The following is a 22412-nucleotide window of genomic DNA, read 5'->3' as shown; positions in this document are numbered from 1 at the left end:
TCTGTTTTCCTGATGCTTCCTCTGCATGTCTCATGTAGTGCTCCCTGATGCAGAGCCCGACACTCAAGGTCCAGCGTGTGTGAGCAAACACAACAGTTTTCCTTTTCTTTTTATTACTGGGACAAGGTAACTACCATTTTAATGAGCAATTTACCACTGTCATCTTGCAACAGCGTAGAACGTTTCTTCTGTTGCTGTCACAGGCTATTCCCTCCACACAAGTAAATACCTCAGGTCAGCTGTCAGGTACAACAGTCTTGTTCACATGGAGAATACTCATGGCCACACACAGAGGCCCAAGCAGGTCAGAGAACAACTGCTCCCCTCTCATCAGGGTGCCGTGCCACCACCACGTAGCCATGATGCACTACCCAACGAGATCTACCAGATGAGCTCTCAAGGTCCCTTCCAACCCCTGTGATTCTATGATTCTACTCCAAGCCAATTAAACCACCACAAAGAAACGCTACAAAACTCATCTGCACCAATCTCATTTAGCATTTTGCTCCTCCCTGAGAAACAGCTCTGAACTTCTGATGCAACTCAGGATAAAGCCATTTCATCACAGCACAGATCTTTATTAGCCGGTTCCCACCAGACAGGCACTGCAGCCTTCTCACACACTGAAATCAGCAACAGGGAATCTTTACTGGAAGCTCAGAAACATGTTTACTTTATATACAAGACAAACTTATTTACAACAATCCACAGTAAACTATGTACAAAAAAAAAACCCCAAACGCAAAAAAAAAAAGAGACATTTCCATGGTAATCACTGTATAAATTAACACAATAAATAGGAGGGAAGCAGGTCCCATTCTTAAGGCACAAAACCTTCTTCCCAAGACTGTACAGGGATTCACTTGCTTCCCTACGCTTCTGACAGGATCACAGGGATGGCGGGGAGACCCCTGAGGAACAACGGTGGGTGGATGATGACACAGACATGCAGTCACTGCTGACACTTGTAGAAAAACATCAGTTTTCATCCTTTCCTTTTTTTTTTTTTCCTTTTTACAGTACACACATCTTAAGATACAAAAAATGTTGTGTAAACAGTCCTTTTTTTTTTTTGAAATCACATAGATAGTATGCACATTTTTTTAAATAATACTAAAACAATGAACAACATTTTCCATACAATTTGGGTGCAGAAACATTCCCAGGACCAGCACCGAAGGCTTCAGCAGAGCCAGAGGCTCCTCCCACACGCCCGGCCAGGCCAGCACCTCCGGGCACTGAGCGGCTCAGCTCCCCTCTGCTGCAAAGAGCCGGCTCCTGCCGCAGTGGGGACGTGTGCTCTCAGCACTGTGATCCCAGAGCAAATCCAGAAAGCCTGTATCAGTGCTAGCAGCTCTCCCCAAGGCAGCCCAGAGCAGGATGCGGCCAATAGCTGTCTCACAGGTCAGACCTCCCTCAAGTCTCTGTTCCATGCACTCCCACTGACCCCAAACCATCGTAACATGGGGTATGTCATTCCCCAGAATCTGCCATTAAAGGTAAATATCCAGGGCAGCGCCGGAATACGAGAGAACCTACCAAAACCTCTTCCTAGCAGAAGGCACCGTGTGCCCAGTTCACTGCGGATGCTGCCCCAGCACCGCTGCCGAGGGTGAGGGATGAGAAATGCCTTTGACATGAGTAGCACTGTAGGAGACTGAACAGACGTGCGAGATGTGAGTTCTAGCTTCTCTCCAGCTGGTGTTCTACCTGAGGCTGCAGGAGAGTCTCTCCATCCGCAAAGCGGCGGATCCTTTTCCCATCTAATTGTCTTTTCTGACTTTCCCTCCCACAAAAAGTTATCGCTTGGCACAAGAGGAACTTGGAATAATGCAGCCAGCAATTCAGCCTGGCTCCCTACTTTGCGGATGGCCCTCGTTGACCTTTTGACACAAATCAGCCCCACCTATTCACAAAATCTCTGCAACAGAAAACTGCACTATTCCCGGTGGGACACGCAGAGCTACAACCCTTTTGTGAGCTATAAACCTTACTACGTATTCAAAGGCACTCAGGGTAAATGTGGATCCCTTTTTCTAGCTCTTAAAAGAAGGTACAACTCTCTCCCCGCCTCCGGTAAGCAAGACAGGACTATACTGGCTATGAACCCTCTGATAAACCGTGCGTGTCCTCAAAAGGGATCTGAACTCAGCAATGTGACAGAGAGTAAAAAAGATGAGGACTGGTCTGTGCAGGCACCATTGCTCCCAGAAGATGGCTAATGGCCACAAAGCCTCTTCAGATAGGGCACGAATTAAGTGACACGCCTGAATCTATAAACCCTGATCCTCTGAGCAGGAAGAGTACAGAGGAGCTGTTTCTATTAGGGCAAGAATTCAGTCCCCCCAGGAGTTATGCAAGGCAAGTGCATATTGTTTATGCCCCTTTAATCATGAGGTTGCCTGGAGAAACCTAACAGCATGAATACCTCCTTCACCAGGTACAGAAACAAACACACAGACCTCAGCTCTTCTCCTCGTGCTCCCTGCCATGTTGTCCTGGGCAGGCACATGTCTGTCCTAACCATGCACACTCCTGGGGACAGGCAGCGGGCTGCATCTGTCACCAGCCAGGATGGTTGTGTCCTGGAGCTCTCCGTAGCAGAGCTTCCTCCTCACTCACACGCAGACGCTGCTCTGTGCCTCAGCACGCAAGGGGGAGAATACAGTATCACCCATAATCTGACTCACCCAACACCTCGGGAGTTCACTATAGCAAGGGGGAACAGTACTGATAAAGAAAAATATGGCTGTGGCAGCAGCTGTCCATGTACAGACCAGAGACACTAATTCAGGGCAAAGCTGAATATATTTCTTGCTCGGTCCCCATGGTATTTATATCAGAAATTTTCCTAACTGGATTCAAGCATGTTTAGTCTTCTGTGAACTTCCCATGAGCAAGCCCCATCACTCCCCAGGCTGAGAGGAGACAAACACCGACAGGGAATCAGAATAATTCCTGGTGAAAGCTTAAAAGAATGCAGTGGAGTTTGCTCAGCACGAAATCAGCCTGTAACCTTTCTAAGCTTTACGTAAAATACCTTGACTGACTGTAGGACTGGAGAGCTGACATCAGTTTGATAAAATCCTTACAAAGAAGAACGATGTCCTCAGGAAATTATCCTTTATACCACTTTTCTGTCTGCAGCCAGGGCCAGAGAGGTGCCACTCTGCAGTAATAACAAAAACAAAATAAATACATACAAAATGACAAAGTAATTAAGAATTCCTGCTGTCTCCCCAGCTTTACAGCACTGAATGTTCCTGAATTCCCTTGCAGTGCTAAACATGGCGATATAACTACACGTGCTGGTCTTCGGGCTTTATCAGTCAACCCAACTGGGGTCAGGCAACACAGTGGGAGTTTGAAGGCCGTGTAGGAACTCTGATTCAGAGGCACTAAGTTTTCCACGCTCCACTGCTGGTGGTACGAAAGGCAAGTTACCAAGATACTCCAGTTTTCATTACGATGCTCGTCCCAGTAACAATCCTTCTCTCGGTGCTCCTACGGGAGCCCCGATGTTTGACAGCACACAACAGAGACCTCTCTCAGGGGTACAACCCAGGAGGATTGAGCCGTCCTGATCTTTTGGTATCCACCCTGGAGTGAAGGAGCAAGGCAGCGAGAGAGAGAAGCAAGGTGGCAAAGCCACTAGAACCAAGAGAGGTGAAAAGATGCAAGTACTGCAGATAAATTGCCTCTTTTGCGGCAGAAATCGTTTTCTGCACCGCAAACTGATGTAGAGAGACAGCTGCTGCCTGTGGCCATGAAGGTGGTGCTGACCAGGCATGAAGTCACTCCTGGCTGTTGCCAGTCAAGCTGCTGCCCTGCACCAAGGGGAAGCAAATTGTTCCACATCTCACTCCATGACATTACACTTCTCACACAGCCCAACCAGCCAGTTAGTGCCCCTCCCCCTTTCATCTGCTCTCCCAAAATTGAATTCAGAAGGGAGGACGCCAGAGCTGATCTGCTGTAATCTTCTGGCTCTCCAGAATTTCTGACCACCTCTTTTGTGACGCCTGAAAACCTAAAGGCTGTACCATTGCCACTGGCTGGAAGAGGAGAGCCAGGCCCTAGGAAAGACCCTGCAAGCAGGTGCCAACCGCTGTCTGAACCACATGCATTGTTTGTTGCAAGGCATAGGTGAGTGAGACTCACCGGGTATTCATCGGCAAGAGGTCTGTACTAGCTCGGAACTGCTGATGCAAATAGCATGCAACTACAGGGGCAATTAAAAGGGATTCCTAAGACACAAGGACAAGCTTTGTCCCACTTAATATGCATTAAGATACAGGTGTGACACACAGATAAGGAGGAAAGTTTTGGATCTGAAAAGACTGTCAAGATGCTCCTGAACTAAGACTGGCCATTATATCTTTTGCCCTGAATAATTCTACTGTGATGAAGTTATCCAGTAAAGGTAGCTGTGTTGCAATTCTCAGGAGTCCTGCACTGTCACTGGAACCAGAACTTCCCACGTCGGAGGACATGGTTCTTCAAACAGCAAGTGAGTTCTCTTCCGGGAGGCTCTGCCTTGACTGCAGATAAGGTGCCTCTCGACTGGATGCAGCCGTACCCCACAGGAAAAAAGGTAGCACCATGCTTGGTTGATATGAGCTCTGAACAGCTACAGCTTGGCCGTTCAGTAGACAGTCACGAGCACTTCTGCTCTGTGAGGTGTCTGCTGTGCAGTTAGGGGGAATGGTAGACACAGGCTGTGAAAACAGAGGTTAAACCTCGCTGGCAGGAGTGTTCCGACTCAGCTCCTTGATCCCGTGTAGTATCCTCTTCATGTGACCCACTTTGGTCACACCCAGGTCCTGGAAGAAAAGCGAGGAAACCTTACCTTAGGAGAAAGGAAGAGGGAAAATTCTAGGAGGAAATTCCAGGTGGGCAAGCAGAGGGTACGAACAACTCAGCCGGTTATAAAGAGAGGAGGAAAACAACCAGAAGGGTTACAAACCTGGTGGTTATACACAGACCCTCAAACCATGCATCAAACAGCTATCAGAGCACGACAGGGTAACGGACACAAAGCAGGCACAGAGACACGGAGAGGAACAACTGCGGCCGTTAGCCAGAAATGCTAATTGCTTCCACTGTTAAAGGCCAAAGCAAGAGAACAGGAAGAGCATACAGATCGCAAGGACCTAAGCTAGTAGAGACAACTTGCAGGCAGAACCCACCCAGCAGTGGGGGCACATAACCATGCCAACACATGGGTACCACGCGAGGGAGCAGCGGCTGAGCCGGGCGGCACGCAGGGGAATCCTCCACACCGACCTCGGGATGGGGAGGTGGTCAGAACCGCAGGTGAAGATGCAAGGGGCATTCAACAAACGCCACGCTATTCTTTACAACAAGGTATTTTTCTGCTCTGTGAAAGTCACCAAAATGATGACCCGAGTGTCTTCTGCAGGCAAACACCCACCACTCTCCATGTAACTCCGCAGGGACAGCATCTCCCGTGGAGGAGCTGCAGAGCTGCGCAGCGGGGTTACTAAGCACTATTTAAAAAGATTCTCTCTGTCTAGCAGCCTCATCAAAGACCACAGCAATTCATTTGTTCTCCTAATAAAGAAGCACAATGACCTATTTGTCCAGTGACTACAACGTAAGAACCACATTTTCCCAATCCTGTTCTGCAAAGACGGCATGGCAGCTGAGGAGCTGAAAACTTCCATCCCAGCATTAAAATCAGAGACTCTCAATAACACTGTCTGCAATCTGTGTGCCACACTGTATTACATCTCCAGGGAGCTATGGCAGCACTGGACAGCTGGTCCCTCAACTAACTGTCCTACCTCCCTGCTGTTAAAAACCTGGTGACCTGAAACGCTGAGAAAACAAAACAAGGCCGCAATGGATGGGTTTGTCTTGCCAAGGTATGTGGAATGAACAGTGGGCAGGCCACTTCCAAGCACATTCAGCACAGAAGGTCATGCAGATGCAGCTGGCTATTTCTCGTGAGCCAATCATTTAAGTACCTTGAGGTCCCTCCGTTCGAGGTGCAGGAGCTCAGAGCCCCGGACGTCATGCCGGATGAAGATATCCTTATACTCACAAAGACTGAGATGCTCAAGCCAGGCCGCAACCTCCTCCGTTCCCCAGAGGTGAACTGTTAGAGATGGAAAAGCAGGAGTGCATTGAGTACCCAGGATCCCAGAAGACAGTGAGAGGTGAGGACACCACCAGCACTCAGTGCTGGAGAAGGAGGGGAAGCAGTACCACAGCCTCAAACCAAGGGGAGGGCAAGGATTGGTAGCACGACCTCCAGTCTCAAACAAAGGAGGCAGGGCAGAGAAAGGCAAGAGGTGTTCTCTTAAGCAGAGGCTGGCTGCAGTGAAACCAGGAGGAAGTCTGCATGTTTGTTTTGATGGGGCTGGGCAAGCTTTTTTTAAAGTTTACCCCTGTGTTTAAGTAGAGTAAGTTTACTGAAATTAACCTAAATTACAAAACAAATTCATAAACTACATTGTGAAATATCAAGCACAGACTGTCTGAGGGACAGAGGAATAGTTTAGACTTCCACCTCTTTGCACAGCCTCTACATAAGAGAATAAGAAAGCTCCCAAGTTCTGGGAGGCAGTGAGTGAGCACCAGCCTGGCAGACAGAAGGAGAGTGCACCATAGCAGAGGACAGGACCCAGGAGCCCACAGAACAGGCAGTATTTCTGAATTTTAGGAAGAAGTCTTCATCAGGAGAGTGTAAACCAAAAATCAACTAACCCATCTGGAGAGAAAGTGTCTTGAATGGCAATTTGTTGATTCACGGCCAGTTTTTATCTACTGACCAGTAGGATTAAAGGTCAGGGTTCACCTGTGGTGACACTGATCCCTGGCCAATTTGACATGAAACTTGATTAGAGCCTGAGGGTGAATCAATGAGAAAACATCATTAACCATATCACAGAGAATCAGCAGTGAAAAGGCTGGAGTTATGCGGACTTGGGCTCCACAGTCATGTTGATACCTAAAACGCCAAAATAACCAGATTCTCTTCACTGAACACCCCCCAAAATATCTCTGAAAATGTCTGGATGTAGGCAGAGTCCTTCAGAGGGTACCTCCTGCTTCTGCTCAGGAAAATTTACATGGTACTGGGGGATCATGACTTAGACAGAATGGAGCAGTAAGCTACTTTGCCACGTGAAAAGGACAGACTAGACCTCCAGGAAAAGGCAGATGCACGTGAAGGAGAGGACATGAGAGGAAACAGACAGAGAACAGGTAGCAGTGTGACCACACAGGTGTTGCAAAGAGGCACAGTGAATGAGCAGACTTGGTACCCGGCAATCCCATGCTACTATGAGTCTCCTTATTTTTGTTGTTCTTCTCCTTTTTAAACTTGGTCACCAGGCGGAATTTGCCACTGCGGCTGCGTTTAGAAAAATCCAGCATCTGGTTCTGGAAGAACAAAAAAGGGAAAACAATCAGGCAAACAGTCATAAATCGATTGGAACGAACCAAGTACTGTCAAGCCCAGCTCCGTGGCCTTCTAAAAGAGGGGAAAAAAAATGTCTAAACTCATTCTGATCAAGACCAGAAAGGAAACAGAGAAAGTTGATCCCATGTCAGGCAGGGCCCTTAGCAGGAAATTACTTTTTAGCCCTAGGGAGTTGAGTTTCCTTCTTAATGATTTTTTCTTGCATCGGTTGTATAGTCACAGGAAGTGAAACACTCATGGCCAACTAGTGTAAAAGAGAACAGCCAAGGAAATACTGCCCTGGTCCTCCTCACCTCCTCATCACAGGGCTCCATGAGCTGCCACAGCCAAGGGATGTCTGCTAGCTTCCTCAGCTGGAGGTCCATGTCTGCCAGGGCTGTCTGGAGTTGCTCCTTCTGGGGAGGATCTAATTGCTGGATCAGAAATGGGAGCAAAGCAGAGTTAAAAACCATATGGTGAGACATCCAGTCAGCCCCTCGCCTTGAAATTCCTAGCTAACAAAGCAGTTCCCGCTTTTCAATGGAAGTGCACAGCTGGCACTCTGCCCAGACAGTGCCAAGTTAAAGATCTTCATCTTTTCTGAGCTCCAAACTCTGCACACATCAGCCTGACGGCTCACCGTGCCTATTCAGCACCACCACCCTAATACCTGGATAATAACATTTAACCTGACTTGTTACCAGCAAGCCCAGCAGAGCGTTGCTTGCCAAGGCAACAGGAGGAGAGGAGAGAAAGCGCTGAGGCTGCTTCACTCCTGCCTTGTGCTTCTTACCAGCGCCATCTTGCCCGCCAGCAGCAGCTCTGTCTCATTATGCAGGGCTTTGACATTATTCACCATCTCTACAACAAGGCTGCAGTTCAGACCCTGCAGGGAAGCAATGCATGCGCAAATTAAGCCTGGAAATGCAGAGGGGTCTGAGCAGTCAAAGGGAAGGTGTCTTACACAGGCAAGGCCTACTTTTGGTCAATCACAAAGGAAAACCAAGAGCCATGGAACAAGGACAACATGGGAGATGCCAAGTGAGCAAAGTACCTCTGTAGACTTGGATTTAGCGTAGACTTTGTCCATAGACTTGGAGCTGGCATTGACAGCATGGGCAAGCTCCTGTTCCATGTCCTGGTAGGATTGGGCTATTTCCCGAATGCTAGAGAGAGAATTACAGATCACATCAGCATCCGCTCCAAGCAGGAGACCTTTTCCGACTGGAGATCTCCTTTCAATACCAGTCTGAGTGACAAGAGCAGGGATAAAGCAGGGCAAGGGCACAGCCTCTGGCAAAGCAGGGCAACCCTCTGTGCTGGAGTGAGCATGCAGAGGCGAAGCAAGGCAGGTTTCACGTGCACAGCTCCGGGTGAATATCCGACTCCACACACGTGGGATCAGTCCGAAACACAACCTCGACACTTTAGTATGGCCGAAGCGATGAGAAAGGCAGCTGCGCACACAGCAGCGTAAGTGACCCTTCTCTGACATCACTCTGGGAATCATCTCTCAGAGGTGCAGACCAAGGAGCCAAGTGTCCAAGTAAAGGACAGGCAGATGAGCATACAGGGACTTCTTCCAGAAATCTCTGCTGACCATCAGGGTTCTATACCCCAACTCGTCATATGAGATCCTTGAGAGGCCTTTGTTTCATTTCTGATAGAAAAAGCTATTGATATGCAAAGATAATGGGTTCTTTCAGGATTAAAGGGTCCACGTTTGCTCAGGAAAGTTACATTCTTTTGTTCAGGGTGACCTAAGATACATCTATTCGACCTCAGTGCTCATGCAGCTGGGACAGTGCATAATGAACAAAATTACCCCCAGTGACATAGACCAGAACTGCAGAAGGTAAGAATGGACAGAAATGTCTCCAGGCTCAGGGAGCAGGGCAAGGACTTCAGGCACTGAAGGAGGGCTCTATTCACCAAAAGAAAATTGAGTCCCACCTGTGGATCAGAGCACCGGCAGCTTGACCAAACCAGTTGATCTGGCTGGATTCCTCTTCAGACATGATCTCTGGTTGCAGAGAGAAAGAGGAAGGTCGGGACAGCTCACACTTCTGTTTGTCCTCCCAGGACTTCAGGGTGCTCTCAAATGCCTAAAACCACAGCAAGCAAATGACAACATACCTTATAAAGCTCCTATAAAAGACTATGGCTGTACCTATGGTGTAGAACATGTACATCTGGTACAGACACTTTTCACTGCAGGACCCAGTTGTTCAGCTGCTCCTAACTGTGCAAACCAGCTGTCTGGGCTGAAGTTACACCGAACAGTAACGGTAAAATCAAGTATTGAACGGTTGAATCTAGACAACCTGCCATCCTCGGCAAGACAGGCATCCTGTGGGAAAACCCAGCACGTAAGCATGTTAAGAAACAGTGTCACAAGGCACTGAGAAAAGGAAGCAAACCCAGCTTGCACAAACAACCCTATGTAGGTGATTTCCCAAGTTTAATCGTGTTCTTTCCGGAAAGCTTTATGGTGTGTGACAAAATCCACTCCCTGAGTTCACACAGGTAAGCTTTCACGTGGCCCCAGCAGTGTAGGTGAGGCTGCTCTTACCCTGTCTCGCGTGAGGGTCTGAGCTCTGTTCTTATGAACAATCCAAATGTAACCTGGAGGCTGGATCCAGGCCTCTCCATCCACTTGCACAGGAACTCCTTCTTCTCCCAGGATTGCTATCTTCACCGTCCGACACTGCAAGAAGTGATTGCACCAGAAAAGCTCCATAATGGTGGCTTTCCAAAAGCATGAGACATTCTCTCTCCTGACAAAACCCTTCCCCAGCTACTGTAGCTTTGATGCTACTAGAGACACACGTGCCTGGGTGGCAGGGCAGACCTCGCCCTGGCGTGGCACGGAGCCTTTGCTGTGCCTTTGGACTAGCCTGTGTTTGAAGTTTTGCCCTGACGGATGCTCTTTCTATGGGTAAGAGCACAAAGGAGGGCTTCACAGACTGAAATTGGTAAAGACATCACAGGCTGGAGAGGGGGGAGGCAAGAAGTACTCACAAAAGCAAGTGATACCTGTGCAATCCGGTGATGCTGTAGGTTGATCACTCGTGACACAGCCATCTGCATGCTACCAAACACTGCTACCACCTCCAAAATCTTGTCATCAAAGGAGGGGGCTGTAAATGTCTGGCAGATACAAAGGACAGAGAATTCAGTTGACATATAATTCTGCTGGAGAGGTTTCCTTGCCCCCTGTTGGGAAAGATTTGGGGGGCAGCTTTCAATTGTGCTTTTTATCTGTCTAAAATTAACATTGAGGCTAGAAGGTGAAGATTTGCAGCGAGCTAGAATGGAGAAAAGGGAGCTTTCGTTGTTCCTGTGGTGCTTCCAATGGCAGCTACCACAAAGGCTGTAGGCTCCAAGGTGATAATTACTTTCACCTCAGATAACACCATGCTTCTGAGTGGATCTAACTCCCTTTGACTTCAAGGGGCTTTACTTCTCAGGCAGTCTGAGGGAGGAAGGTCAATGTAAAGCACTTTCTGAAAGTCCAAAAGCCCAGGACAGCATCTGTATTTTTCCTGACTCCCTATAGACCGCTTGGGTACAAAGCTGCTCAAGGCTGGACTCCAGTATCCTACCCACTTCACAGAGAAAGTACATGCAGACAGGCCCCTTCCTCCAAGCACAGTGCTCCACAGCACTGGGCTATGACTCCAGAAGCAACAGTAAGCAAAAACATTTCCTGGAGTGCCATGGAGAATACTCACATCATCTTCCTTGGTTCCTCCCCAGAAGTTGGTGCCTCCTGCGTAGCTGGGAATGTTGAGTACGGCGATTCCCTGGAGACTGGGCAAAGGGATTGGCCTCCCATCACACTACACAGAAATGAAGGCAACATCACTCTCAGCACAGCAGAAAAGAGCCCCTCCCACCAACCAATGTCCTTTAAGAACAGCAAACAGCCTGCACAGCTTAGTAAGAAATGAATGCTGGTTCCATCTAGTTTATTCTTGACATAATGGGAGTAGAACATATCCATTCACACCTCGCGAATCACCTCTCCTCTTGCAGAGGTGGTTTTAGAGACACTGTTGCTTCTCTTCCCCAAACAGGAACAGGGCCCACCTGACAGGCTTGAGAAAACCTCTTGGCTTATTCCTCCAGAAAGGGGACTAAAACTTCTGAAGCAATTATGCAGTCTGCTGCAATGAGGGTCCCCTCCTGAGAGCTACCTGTTTGTACTGTACATGGCCCATACAAGAACATTTCCTTTCTTGTTTGATGCACATTGTAGTGTAGTCAAATTCAGAGCTTTCAAATGTTGTGTCCATATGAGATACCATGTGTAACAGGACAATCTCATCCATACTGAACACTGAGTTTGGGGCAGGTAAAACTTTCCAGCAGGACAGGACTTCCCTTACTGGCTTGAAAACAGGAGTTCTCTTCCAGAAGCAGGAAGAGCCACTTCTGGCTAGCTCAGGGTGAGATGCAGCAAGTAAGCTGTGCCAGGCAGGGAAGGGAAACACCCTAAGGTCACCGAGCAGGGTCATTGTGCTTAAGTCAAAGGGCCTGACAGAGATACAATTAGGCATCCTGATTTTAGGAACAGAAGGGCATGCTAATTCCTCACCTCCAGCAAGACTTTCTGCTCCAGGTTTTTGTATGTTCTGTGTAGCAGCTCCTTGGTCCCCAATACTCCGTACCACATCATGTTCTTAGTACGACTTCTAAGGAGGCAAATCAAAAAAGTTAAAATAAGCATTTAGATTTTCACCTGGAAAAAACCCCAGCACACTGAAATGGTACCTCCTCTGTCCTAAAACACAACGGTGCTTTGCTTCCAAAAGGGTCACACACTCACAGCAGTCATTGCCTGTGCTAGGAAACTGCTCCCCTCTAAACAAACGTCAGGCAGGAATCGAGGAGCAGCACATATTACCAGGAACAGGCAGAAACTCCTCTGGCACTGAACTTGTCAGTCTCCTACACTAGGATGTCAACAGCATTTTGCAGACTCAGCTCAAGTACAGTGAAGGTACCAAGCCTAGGCTAGGCAAAGCGTCTTGAGGGTTGCCTGGGTATTCAAAAGGCCCACACCTGGGGCTTGCATTAGGTTAGGCTCAAGGCCAAAATCAGCCTCCCTGGCATTTAGAGCTGAGCTGAGATTCTCTTATAGCTGAACAGCAAGGCCAGGAGAAAAATCTGTGAGTGAGATCATGAAGTATGCAGAACCAGCACACTAAATCCACACCAACATGGCTACTCATGCACCTACTCAGCACACTCGTACACCATCGGCCCCAAAACTGCACAGAAATGTGAAGTGGTTTCAGTCACTTCTTGCAGCAGACCAAGGTCAACCAGAGCCAAACCCACCTGCATTTCTCCGGGTGCTCATCACGTTTGTTGTTGAAGTCCAAAGAAATCTTTGCGTCCAGTCCAATTCCGAAGTAATTATTCATGACACACTTCTCTGTGTAACACTCCCTGCCAAACAAAAGAACAAAACTCCCATTCCTAAGTCTATGTACCGACCTCACCTGCACCTCTGGCCACCACAGAATCCTGTTGCATGAAAAAGGTGAAGAACAAGACGGCTGAATGCCAAAGTCCTCTCACATACACTGCTGCAAACTGTCTGAAACCCACCCAGAATATCACAGAAGTGGCTACTGAGCAAAGGTTCCTGGCTTGCAGCCTCTTTCTGTAAGACTTCACAGCCACAGAATTTCTAGAAGAATTTTCCCCTTGCCACAGAAGCATGCTCAGAAGCCTATGCTTCATTTACAAAAAACTACGCTGCCGGTCACTGGCACCGTGTAAAAGGTACCACAGAACTGCTGAGATTATATATAAACTAATATATATATATTTTAGGTGTTATCTACAGAGAGCCTGAAAAATAAGCTTGAAAGTGTCAGCTACTCGTATCAGGAGCACCGAACCCCCATGAATCATAGAATGTGTGAAGTTGGAAGGGACCTTCAGAGGTCATCTAGTCCCACCCCTGCAGTGAGCAGGGGCATCTTCACTAGATCAGGTCGCTTAGAGCCTCATCAAGCCTGGCCTTGAATGTCTCCAGGGATAGGGCCTTCCCCACCTCTCTGGGCAATCTGTTCCAGTGATCCACCACCCTCATATTGAAGAAATTTTCCCTGATACCCAACCTAAATCTCCCCTTTTCTAGTTTAGAACCATCATCCCCTTGTCCTATTGCTCCATGTCCTTGGGAACAGCTCTGCCCCAGCTAAAAACCCCTCCTGTCTGTATCACCAGGTTTTTACTGCCAGTTACTGTTTTACTGTTACACAGTTTAGCAGAAACAGCCTTAGAAAGCCTTCATATCACACTTCCCAAATGCCTCCCCCGTTGCGGCCTGCCCACAACCCTTGCTGTAAAGGCAGCGATTCCCCCACAGGTTCCTGTCTGGTGACTGGAAGCCGCAGCCATCACCAAGTGCTGGGAGAAGACCGAACCAGATTTCATTCTCACCGACCACCTAAACAGCTCCTACCGTGAGCCAGATGTGTCACAACATGAGTAACTACACAAGCTGATCCTGACTGGCACCCAGCACATGAATTCATTTACATAACTCTGGGTTGCTGCAGTCCATTATTCAGCTCTGTAAATTAATCTACTTCTCTGCTGAGGTCCGTTTGGAACTCCTTCCCTTCAACCTCCTGGGCATACTCACAGATTTTCAGGCTCAGTGTTAAAGGGATCAGCATGGATCAACAACCGGCTGATGACGGAGCTCCCAGGCAAAGAACCAGACATGCCCGCACGGATATCTGTAGGGGAAGTGATGCCAGGGAAGAGTGTGAGTAACAATAAGTAGAAAACAGGTAACTTCAATCTCAGATGCCAGATGATAGTGCAGAACGCATTAAGTCTTCTCATTCACTGTAGAAAGCAAACAGTACAAATGCTTTCTTCCACTCTGGAAGCCTTGGCTGTCTCGACAAGGAGAAGGAAGCTGCCTGCAGGGTTTTTGATTGATGGAGTATCACCTATGGCCAGCAGCAGAGTTGTACAGACACATAGAAATGGGACTTAGGAATGTATTCACTGCAGTAGTTTTTTTGTTCCAGGGTGAGACATACAACATCCCCACTTCAATGAGTAGAGAGACAGGACTATGGCTGAAGCTATTCTCCACGTTGCTCAAGAATCAGAGAATCACAGAATGGTCTGGGTTGGAATGGACCCCAAGGATCATCGAGTTCCAACCCCCTGCCACAGGCAGGGCCACCAACCCCCAGGCATGATCTACACAAGGTTGCCCAGGGCCCCATCCAACCTGGCCTTGAACACCCCCAGGGATGGGGCATCCACCACCTCTGGGCAGCCCATCCCAGCACCTCACCACTCTCTCTGTGAAGAACTTCCCCCTAATATCTAATCTAAACCTTCCCTTGATCACTGCCTCTTGCTTCTTTAATTACTGCGACCATAAACAGTAGCGTTGTCATAGAAAAAGGAAATTACCTACTTCCAGAAGGAACAATCTGAACATGTAATTTGGGGGGAGAGGGGGAAGGATAGCACCATGGTGATGGGGAGAAGTTGCTACACAAGACATGGGAGATGGGAATTCTGCTGGGTCCGTGCACCTCCAGGCTTCAGCCTCCACATGAAGTGACCACTGCTCCCAGTCTGTAACTGCTGCTCTTCAGAAACCTGTCTCAGCAGCACCCTATCAGCCTCCACAAGGTTACTTTGAGCCCAGTATCTCCTTGTAATTTGCATTTAAATTCTGCCACAGTACAGTGTTAATGAAAGCCATGCCTAGGTCTCAGCTATGTTCTGGAAATTATCACCGCTTCCTCCAAGTCTCCACTTCTCAGCCCTCAGGGACAGTTACCCACAAAGGGATTTCTCTCCAAAGGGCACCAGGCAGGACAATTGCATCTTTTCATGCAGAGACTGCAGCCTGTGCTGCTGTCACCCGTACTCCAGTTGGCTGCCGCAGCGGGAAACGGTGGGTGTTAACACTTACTTGGGTAGAGGATTTTTGTGTTCAGCATTGGCAAGTTGTCCCGGTTTCCTGTCTGGGGAGGAAGAGACGCAGAGCTGCCCAGCGACAAACTTCCTTTGTTTATTAGTCTTTCACAAGGAGACTTGGACACTGGAAAGCACAATACAAGCATGACTATTGACAAACATCACGCTGTGAATCGGACTGGCACACAGCAGCACAGCAAGACCAAGACTCACTCAACAGCAAAGCACTCTAACCACCACAAACCAGGAGCTGACAGAACCAGTCCTTACGAGGCAGGGACGTGGCCTGTATGCAGCCAGGGAACCTCACAGGCTGCAGGTATCAAAATGCCACATGCAAACATTAGAAATGGAGATGAGAAAGAGCTGGTTCCAGCAGCACAACAGACAGGGTGTTTGGCTCCCAACCAGTACTCGGATCAGTTCCAAATATATTTGCAGTGATCAGGGATCTCTAACACATCACTCACGTAACATGGTTGTTAAAGCAAACTGGCTTCCGCTCTCTGTCCCCTGCAAAGGACAGCAGGGGCTTACAGGAAGATGTTACCAGGTAGACGACATGAAAAATGCTCAAGACCGTCCTTGTCCAAGCACTGAAAGCCAGGAGAACCCTGATTACTGGCTGAGGTGCAAGAAAATTTCTGCATCCCAGACTCCACATGCCAAGATCATGGACGAGCCATCAGAGATGCAGGAAAAAGCAGGGTGTATGACGCGCAGGCTCGAAACACGTAAGGCCTGGCACCTGAGGAGTAATCATTCGAAAGCTAGAGAAAACCATAACTGGGAAGGTCATACACCTTAACATCTTCCCACAACTAACAGAATCATAGTTAGCAAGCAGGATCGGCAAGGTGGCAGCTCCCAAGCAGTACCTTTCCGCTGGCTTTTCCCTTTGGACACTCCATAGCTGCTGCTGTGTGATGACTGCAGGGAGATTTTATCCTCATTCCGCAGCTCCTTCCCCTCTTCAGAGGCTGAGAGACTAAGGAGGAAGCCCTCTTGTTCCTGGGTCTGGGCATTCTGCTCATCTACAGCTGCAGAGAGACAGAAAGTAGGTGAGTGACTCACAGCTCTTCTAGCAAGGAACACCTCCAGCTGATGTAAATAACAGTATGAGGGGACTCTAAATGCCCTCATTCCTTAAAGAAAAGAAAGAGTAACAAAAAGCTTTCCTGTATCACTTGACTCAACTGGAGAGCTTTTGGAACTGGGCTGGCTCCTGTTTTCTTTGCTGCGCTTTTTAGCAGTAAGGTTCTAAACAGAAGTCTCGACCTTTATTTGCTATATGTATTTAGGCTTCCTGAGATGTAAACTGTGCTAAAAGTGATGGGCTTCCATTTATTTGCATTTAGATGTTGCCAGAGATTCTAACCAGATGGATATTAAGTGATAAATTTAATTTTCTGTTTGCTTAATCTTTACCAAGGCAATAGGATAAGCAACTCGAAAAGGGCAGGAGGAAGAAAATAGCAGTTGGTGAAAAACAATGCAAACAAAGGAAAGAATCAGATTACATACTTTGGAAGGAGAAAAACAGTTTGGAGAAGTTGAGCAAATACATTTGAAACGTAACTGGAGTTTGCCCAAGAGCTGCTAAGAATTAAATGCTAGCACATTGCCTAAAGAAATCAAAACTTCCTCTGCATGTAACAGGCCTTCCTCCTCAACAACATGGAGCTGTGTCCCATGAGGAGCCCTGAGCCCACCTACCAGCTCACTGCCTCTGCAGGGGTAAGTACCCCCCTTCTTTGAGTCTTCTCCCCTCCATTGTGCTGACTCTTGAGTTCAACAAAACTACCCCAAAGCAATCTGACCCACCAGCCCAGCAGGAATGTAAACTCTTGCTCACTGGATGAAGTAAATTGGTTAGGCTCCAGAAGAACTCCAACAAACATCAAACTGGCATAAGGTAATCAGGAGCAAATTGGGCAGCAGTGAGCTCAAGACCTCTGCTTCACCAGAAGCAGACTGCTCAACTTCCATCCCCTCATAGGATTTCACTTCCAGGAGAGGCTGCATACAGTATTGCAGTGCTGGGAATCCAGGCGCCAGCCAACGATCCACAATTGACTACATGGCTGCTCACAGCACATGTAGGTGTGCACGGACCGTTGAGGTGTACACAGCTGTCACATCTGCAGCTTCAATGCTTTTATCTACTGCCATAGGCTGTTAAGTTCTTCCTTTGGTCTAAGTTAAACCACTGTGTTTATGACTAACATCTGGGAGATGGACTCCTTTCGAAGGAAATGAAACTGAGCTATGGGTGGGAGGGGTTGGGAGAGATAAGGGTCAAAACGTGGACAAGAAGTGACATCAGAACAGGACTGGTTTGCATCAAGGTACCGTAACACTGTCCCAGGGGCTAAGCTCGTTTAAGAAGTCCCAGCCCTCCACTGCAGTTGTGCCACTGCTCGGCTTTGCTGGGCTGTACCACAAAGAGATTTCTGAAACAACCCAAGTTAAAATACTTCAAATACTTTCTTTCCCAAGTACTTTCAGATCTGTTTTACAGCAAGGCCACACAAACAGTTGCACTGACACAATTGCGGTATGGGTGGGGACAGACAGGAAACGCCAACGAGCAGAGCGTGGGAGGGTACTAACTTCCGAAACCAGCCCTATGGGAAGGAACATACCTTGAACCTCAGGCTGGCTTACCAAGCAGTGTTTCAAACAGGTGGGCTTGGCAGAGATGATACTAAGACTAAAAGTCCAGCTTACTGAATAGCTTCTCTAGTTCGGGAAAGCCATTTTCAATAAAGAACCCCACTCCCCCCCTGGAATAAAGAGAATTTATACTTCTCAAGAGCCTGTGAAAAGTCACCAGCAGACCTCCTAGCAGTTACCTTTCTCTGCGTGCTCTATTATCTGACGAATGGCTTTTTTCAAGCTGTTGGCCCTCAACATGAGCTGTTCTCGGGGACGAAATATCTGGGGCCGCGCAGTGCACGCGGAGCCCACCGACCGGTCGCTGGAAGAATCACAAGCGCTGCCTGACCCGTCACCATCTTCGGTTTCCTCTGCAATGGTGGGAGGAGGATTTGGAAGAGATGAAGATGCCTGAGATTCATCATTCAGTGTCTTCAGCAATGAGTCCAACTTCTCTTTCAGGACAGAGCACTACAAGGCAAAGAAGAACATTTGAGTAGAACAAACTGGGTAGCTCACTCTTTTAGAGCTTGCTGAACCGCTGCTGTCCTGAAAACAGCAGTTTTCCACTTCAGAAGTAGAAATCCAAACAATGTTTCCAATTTTACCTTCCTAGCCATGACCTCCGACTCCTCTGAGCTTTCCGTTGCCTTCTCATAGGCTTTTCCTACTCGAGCCACAAAATCCTTCACTGTCTCGCAAAGCACCCTGGACAAAGGCAGTGAAAACAAAGTCATGCAAGGACTGGCTCAGGATTTTCACAGGGCAACTTTCACTTAGAGGAGCTGTCCTCAGAGTACTCACTTGGCTGAGGAGATGACCACTGAGTGTTGGTCAGAAGTCAAAATTTTGGACAAATGAGCAGCCACAGAGTCTTCATAGAAGAGAATCTTCTGCACCTGGTGAGTCAGAAAACAAGTCACTGGGATGCTGCTTCCCAACATTACAAGATACGCTGTGTATCCCTGGCTCCCTAGAGACTACTTGTCATTCTACAGGAAAAGTTCTGCAGTCCAGGGCTCAGTTACTCACCAAAGACCTGAATCTGAAGAAGAAACTAATTCTGAAACTAGACATTACCAGCAGCGCAGTTCTTAAGAGTCTCTGATCAACTGTGGACCTAATACTGTGTCTCTGACTGCTATGCAGCTTCCCAAAATTTCAACAACTCGATGTCATGATGGCAAATAAAAGTCAATCATTTCCTCTCTGTCCTGTTTCAAAGCATCATCATCATCTCATCCCTCACCGCTGACTTGGGCAACCCAACCCCCACCCTTCTCCACATGATTCTCCTGCATGTTCTTCACTGAGTTAAAGCCCCAAGTCATGGCTCAAGCCTGCTCCATTTGAGCTCAACCACTGCCTCCTGTCTTGTCTGTTCTGAGGCTGTTGCTCCCAGTCCCTTGTCCTCTGCGTCTCGCAAGGTACCTCAGAATCCTCACTGAAATCTTCAGTGACTGTGGAAGTGGAGGCCTGGCGAGGGAGTTTGGTTTCATACACCATTATGCTCCACCTGTAGGAAAGGAAGCATCGCACCTGTCAATACAAGGCAGATGATTTTCTCCTTTATCCAGAGGGCATAATGGGTTAGGAACCTCAAAGCAGAACAAACTTGCGCTCTAGCAGGGACATGACTGATGTAAGGAAGCCACAGAGCTGCAATGGAACTGCAGAGGGGCTGAAGTGGGGGAAGAGGGGAGGATGACACAAGTGTCCTACAGCACAAGGAAATTCTCTGTACTTTTTCCCTCTTGCACAAAAATTCTATGGGCATTACTTAATTCAATGGAACAGATGCCAAGGTGCAACTCCAGGGACGAGAAGCATCTTTAAATGTATGAAGATACATAGGTGATATCAATGCTAGGGGTAAACATGTCCATTCCTGGGCAACTGCTTCCAATTTACCAAGGGGGAAAAAAATAGCTTAAAAAATAATCACAACTTAATTCAATTGTCAAGAACTCTGGAACACAAGAGGAACACCAGACAATAATAATAACTGTCCCTAGTGTAATAACCATTCATAATATAGGCAATGCTATTCATGATATAAAAAAACATAACATAGAACATGTTGCTAAAGGGTGACAGAGGATTATCAAAGAAATTACGTTAACGGGCATGACTGTAACAAGTCTGGTAGCTGGGCAGACTCAGGAACTGCCCCATCCTCCAGGAAGGATATTTTCACCCCACTCTTGAGCAGGGGGACGATATCAGTGACAGTTACTCACCTGTCCAGCATTTTGGTACTGGCCCTCTCCAGCTTCTCCAGGATCTGTGGGAGCTGGGTATCATCATCACAGGCAGAGCCCCAGCCTAACACCCGGGCAAGGTCATTCCCCGTCCCCAAGGGCAGCACTCCCAGCTGGCACTGCATTAGAGCAAAGGAAGCCAAAATGGGTGTTTGAATGGGAAAATAACAAGACCAAGAACCACAAGTAACATGACCAATTCTTTACACAGACCAGTCCCTGAGAAATAGCTGGTCGCAGGGAGGATGGGACAGTAATTGGATGGGGAAAACAGCCAGAAGTAAGGAAGGAAAAATTCCCTCTACTTTTACAATGTTAATTGAGAGAGGGGTGTATTCCATCTAGAGGAACACCTTAGGAAAAGTAACCCTTGTACGGATGCGTTTATTCAACCATCAGGTGGTGCTATCGCTTCTTCTGTAAAATTAGCATAGGCATCTGCTAGACAAAATGGAAACTAATTAAACACTGTATGATACCGCAGCTCCAGTGAAGTTTCTGTCTGAGTTAAAGGGAACAGCGAGGAGCATGACCCTTGTGGAACTCCCAGCTTTCTAACTGAAGGTAAGACTCTGCTGGCAATGGGGCAAGAGTCCCTCTGAGCTATTCCAAAAGCTGGTTCTACAAGAGGGAGCTGTGGAGGAGCACTGGAGATAGGAATAATGAATTAGTCCAGTGCTGCTCCTTGCAGAAAAATCCTGCAAGAACACTGCTGTAGTAAGCTTTCAGTGGCTTCAGTCCTGGGGCAAAACTACATCTGCACGATCAAAGGAAGTCCTCTTCCACCCATGCCATAGTTACTACTTCACTCTCTCATCCAACCAAGCTGTTCAGGGGGGTACCTGCTTGTGAAGATTGAGGCTATCGATTTCGGAGAGAACCCAGCCAACGCTTCCGTCCCCACCGCAAACTAGAATCCGGAAAGTGTCAAATTTCTGGAATAAGCGTAAACTACAGAGAAGGGAAAGGAAAAAGCAAGAGAGAAGAACAATCTGCTGTTACAGGAGGAAATGATAAACAACAATAATCTAGGCAATAAGCATGGCAGATTTGCTTGAAGTAGGCTCTGGTTTCGCAATGAATACGGGCCATTGTCAGATTACAGATGAATTAATATTATAAATAAGGGATTATAAATACAGCTAAGCAAGTCACAATGGCCATTCACTACAGAAGTATGTCCCAGGCACATTCCTCTACTAAAGCAGGACATTTTTGTCTGAACAAGAGAGGAAACAGCATGTGATTATCCACTGAATTATTTCCTTTTTGTAGATTTGCTGCGTTCAGCCTAACGCTAGTTATCTGTCACTGTCTGGAGTGCTCTGATGTCACTGCCTTCGTGCTCAAGACCACACCAATTAAAGCAAAGCTTGAAGACTGGGAACTTTATGCAGTCATTCAGTAAGCAGATAACTGTAAGAGGACGTAAAGCTTCACGAGCTTTAGTCCTTCTTCTGGGAAAGCAACATAAATCAGTGCTCCAGTGCCTTGTCTGCCCGCAAGGAGGCAAACAGTTCCCCAGCAAGACATGGGTGAATCTCTCTATTCACCCTTTCCAGAATACAAAAAATAACCTCCCATTAAGCTGTGTGAAACCATGTTGCTCACTACAGATCTCCCCAAACTCCTGCCTGGCTTTTATTTTTGGTTTGGATATATTTTTAATTTAATTATTACTGAAACAGGATTTGCTGTAGCACATAAGAACCCTTATTTCTTCAAGCCTTGTTGACAGAAGAGAAATGGTGATCAGAACCTCTTGTGGTGTAGTTTGATGGCACCAGTTTAGACTATTTAAATTATCAAGAAGCAGCCTTTACCCCGCACCATTGTTTTGTTTTAAAGGGAGCGAACCAGAGCAGCTGTTTTAGAAGTGTGCACCACAGCTTGAGAACATAATTGCCTCCCTCCCTTCCCTTCTGTTCCGCTTAAAAGCGAAATTCCTCTCTACAGTCAGTCCAGCTGGGGAAGGGAAGAAGAAAAACATTTGATTTTTAAAGTTTTCTGTAAATTATTTATCAGCCAAACACATCCTCTGGACAGCACGCTGCAGTTTTAAAGGCCAGTGTTTTGCAACACACTAT

The 22412-nt window shown here is 47.5% G+C and overlaps 1 protein-coding gene across 2 annotated transcripts in view; it reads right to left on the bottom strand.

Annotated features, from left to right (window-relative positions):
- Positions 1-4733: 4733 nt before the first annotated feature.
- DGKD (diacylglycerol kinase delta) overlaps positions 4734-22412 on the bottom strand; it is a gene marked incomplete at both ends in the record, with an annotated part of 54204 nt that continues 36525 nt past the window's right edge. For both annotated transcript variants that reach the window (XM_084267491.1, XM_084267492.1), the window contains 21 exons: positions 4734-4823; positions 5991-6121; positions 7293-7410; positions 7744-7863; positions 8223-8315; positions 8484-8595; positions 9383-9534; positions 10002-10136; positions 10466-10579; positions 11164-11271; positions 12030-12126; positions 12776-12886; positions 14097-14193; positions 15402-15530; positions 16285-16446; positions 18262-18535; positions 18673-18772; positions 18869-18963; positions 19496-19580; positions 20305-20444; positions 21168-21276. In XM_084267491.1, the coding sequence (XP_084123617.1) occupies positions 4734-4823; positions 5991-6121; positions 7293-7410; positions 7744-7863; positions 8223-8315; positions 8484-8595; positions 9383-9534; positions 10002-10136; positions 10466-10579; positions 11164-11271; positions 12030-12126; positions 12776-12886; positions 14097-14193; positions 15402-15530; positions 16285-16446; positions 18262-18535; positions 18673-18772; positions 18869-18963; positions 19496-19580; positions 20305-20444; positions 21168-21276 (2572 nt within the window). The remainder of the gene's footprint in view (positions 4824-5990; positions 6122-7292; positions 7411-7743; positions 7864-8222; positions 8316-8483; positions 8596-9382; positions 9535-10001; positions 10137-10465; positions 10580-11163; positions 11272-12029; positions 12127-12775; positions 12887-14096; positions 14194-15401; positions 15531-16284; positions 16447-18261; positions 18536-18672; positions 18773-18868; positions 18964-19495; positions 19581-20304; positions 20445-21167; positions 21277-22412) is intronic.

This window comes from Gallinula chloropus (assembly GCF_964237585.1).
Source record: "Gallinula chloropus genome assembly, chromosome: 8".
Classification (NCBI taxonomy): domain Eukaryota; kingdom Metazoa; phylum Chordata; class Aves; order Gruiformes; family Rallidae; genus Gallinula; species Gallinula chloropus.
Note: the sequence above shows the minus strand (reverse complement) of the source record. Positions and strands in the feature narration are given on the sequence as shown.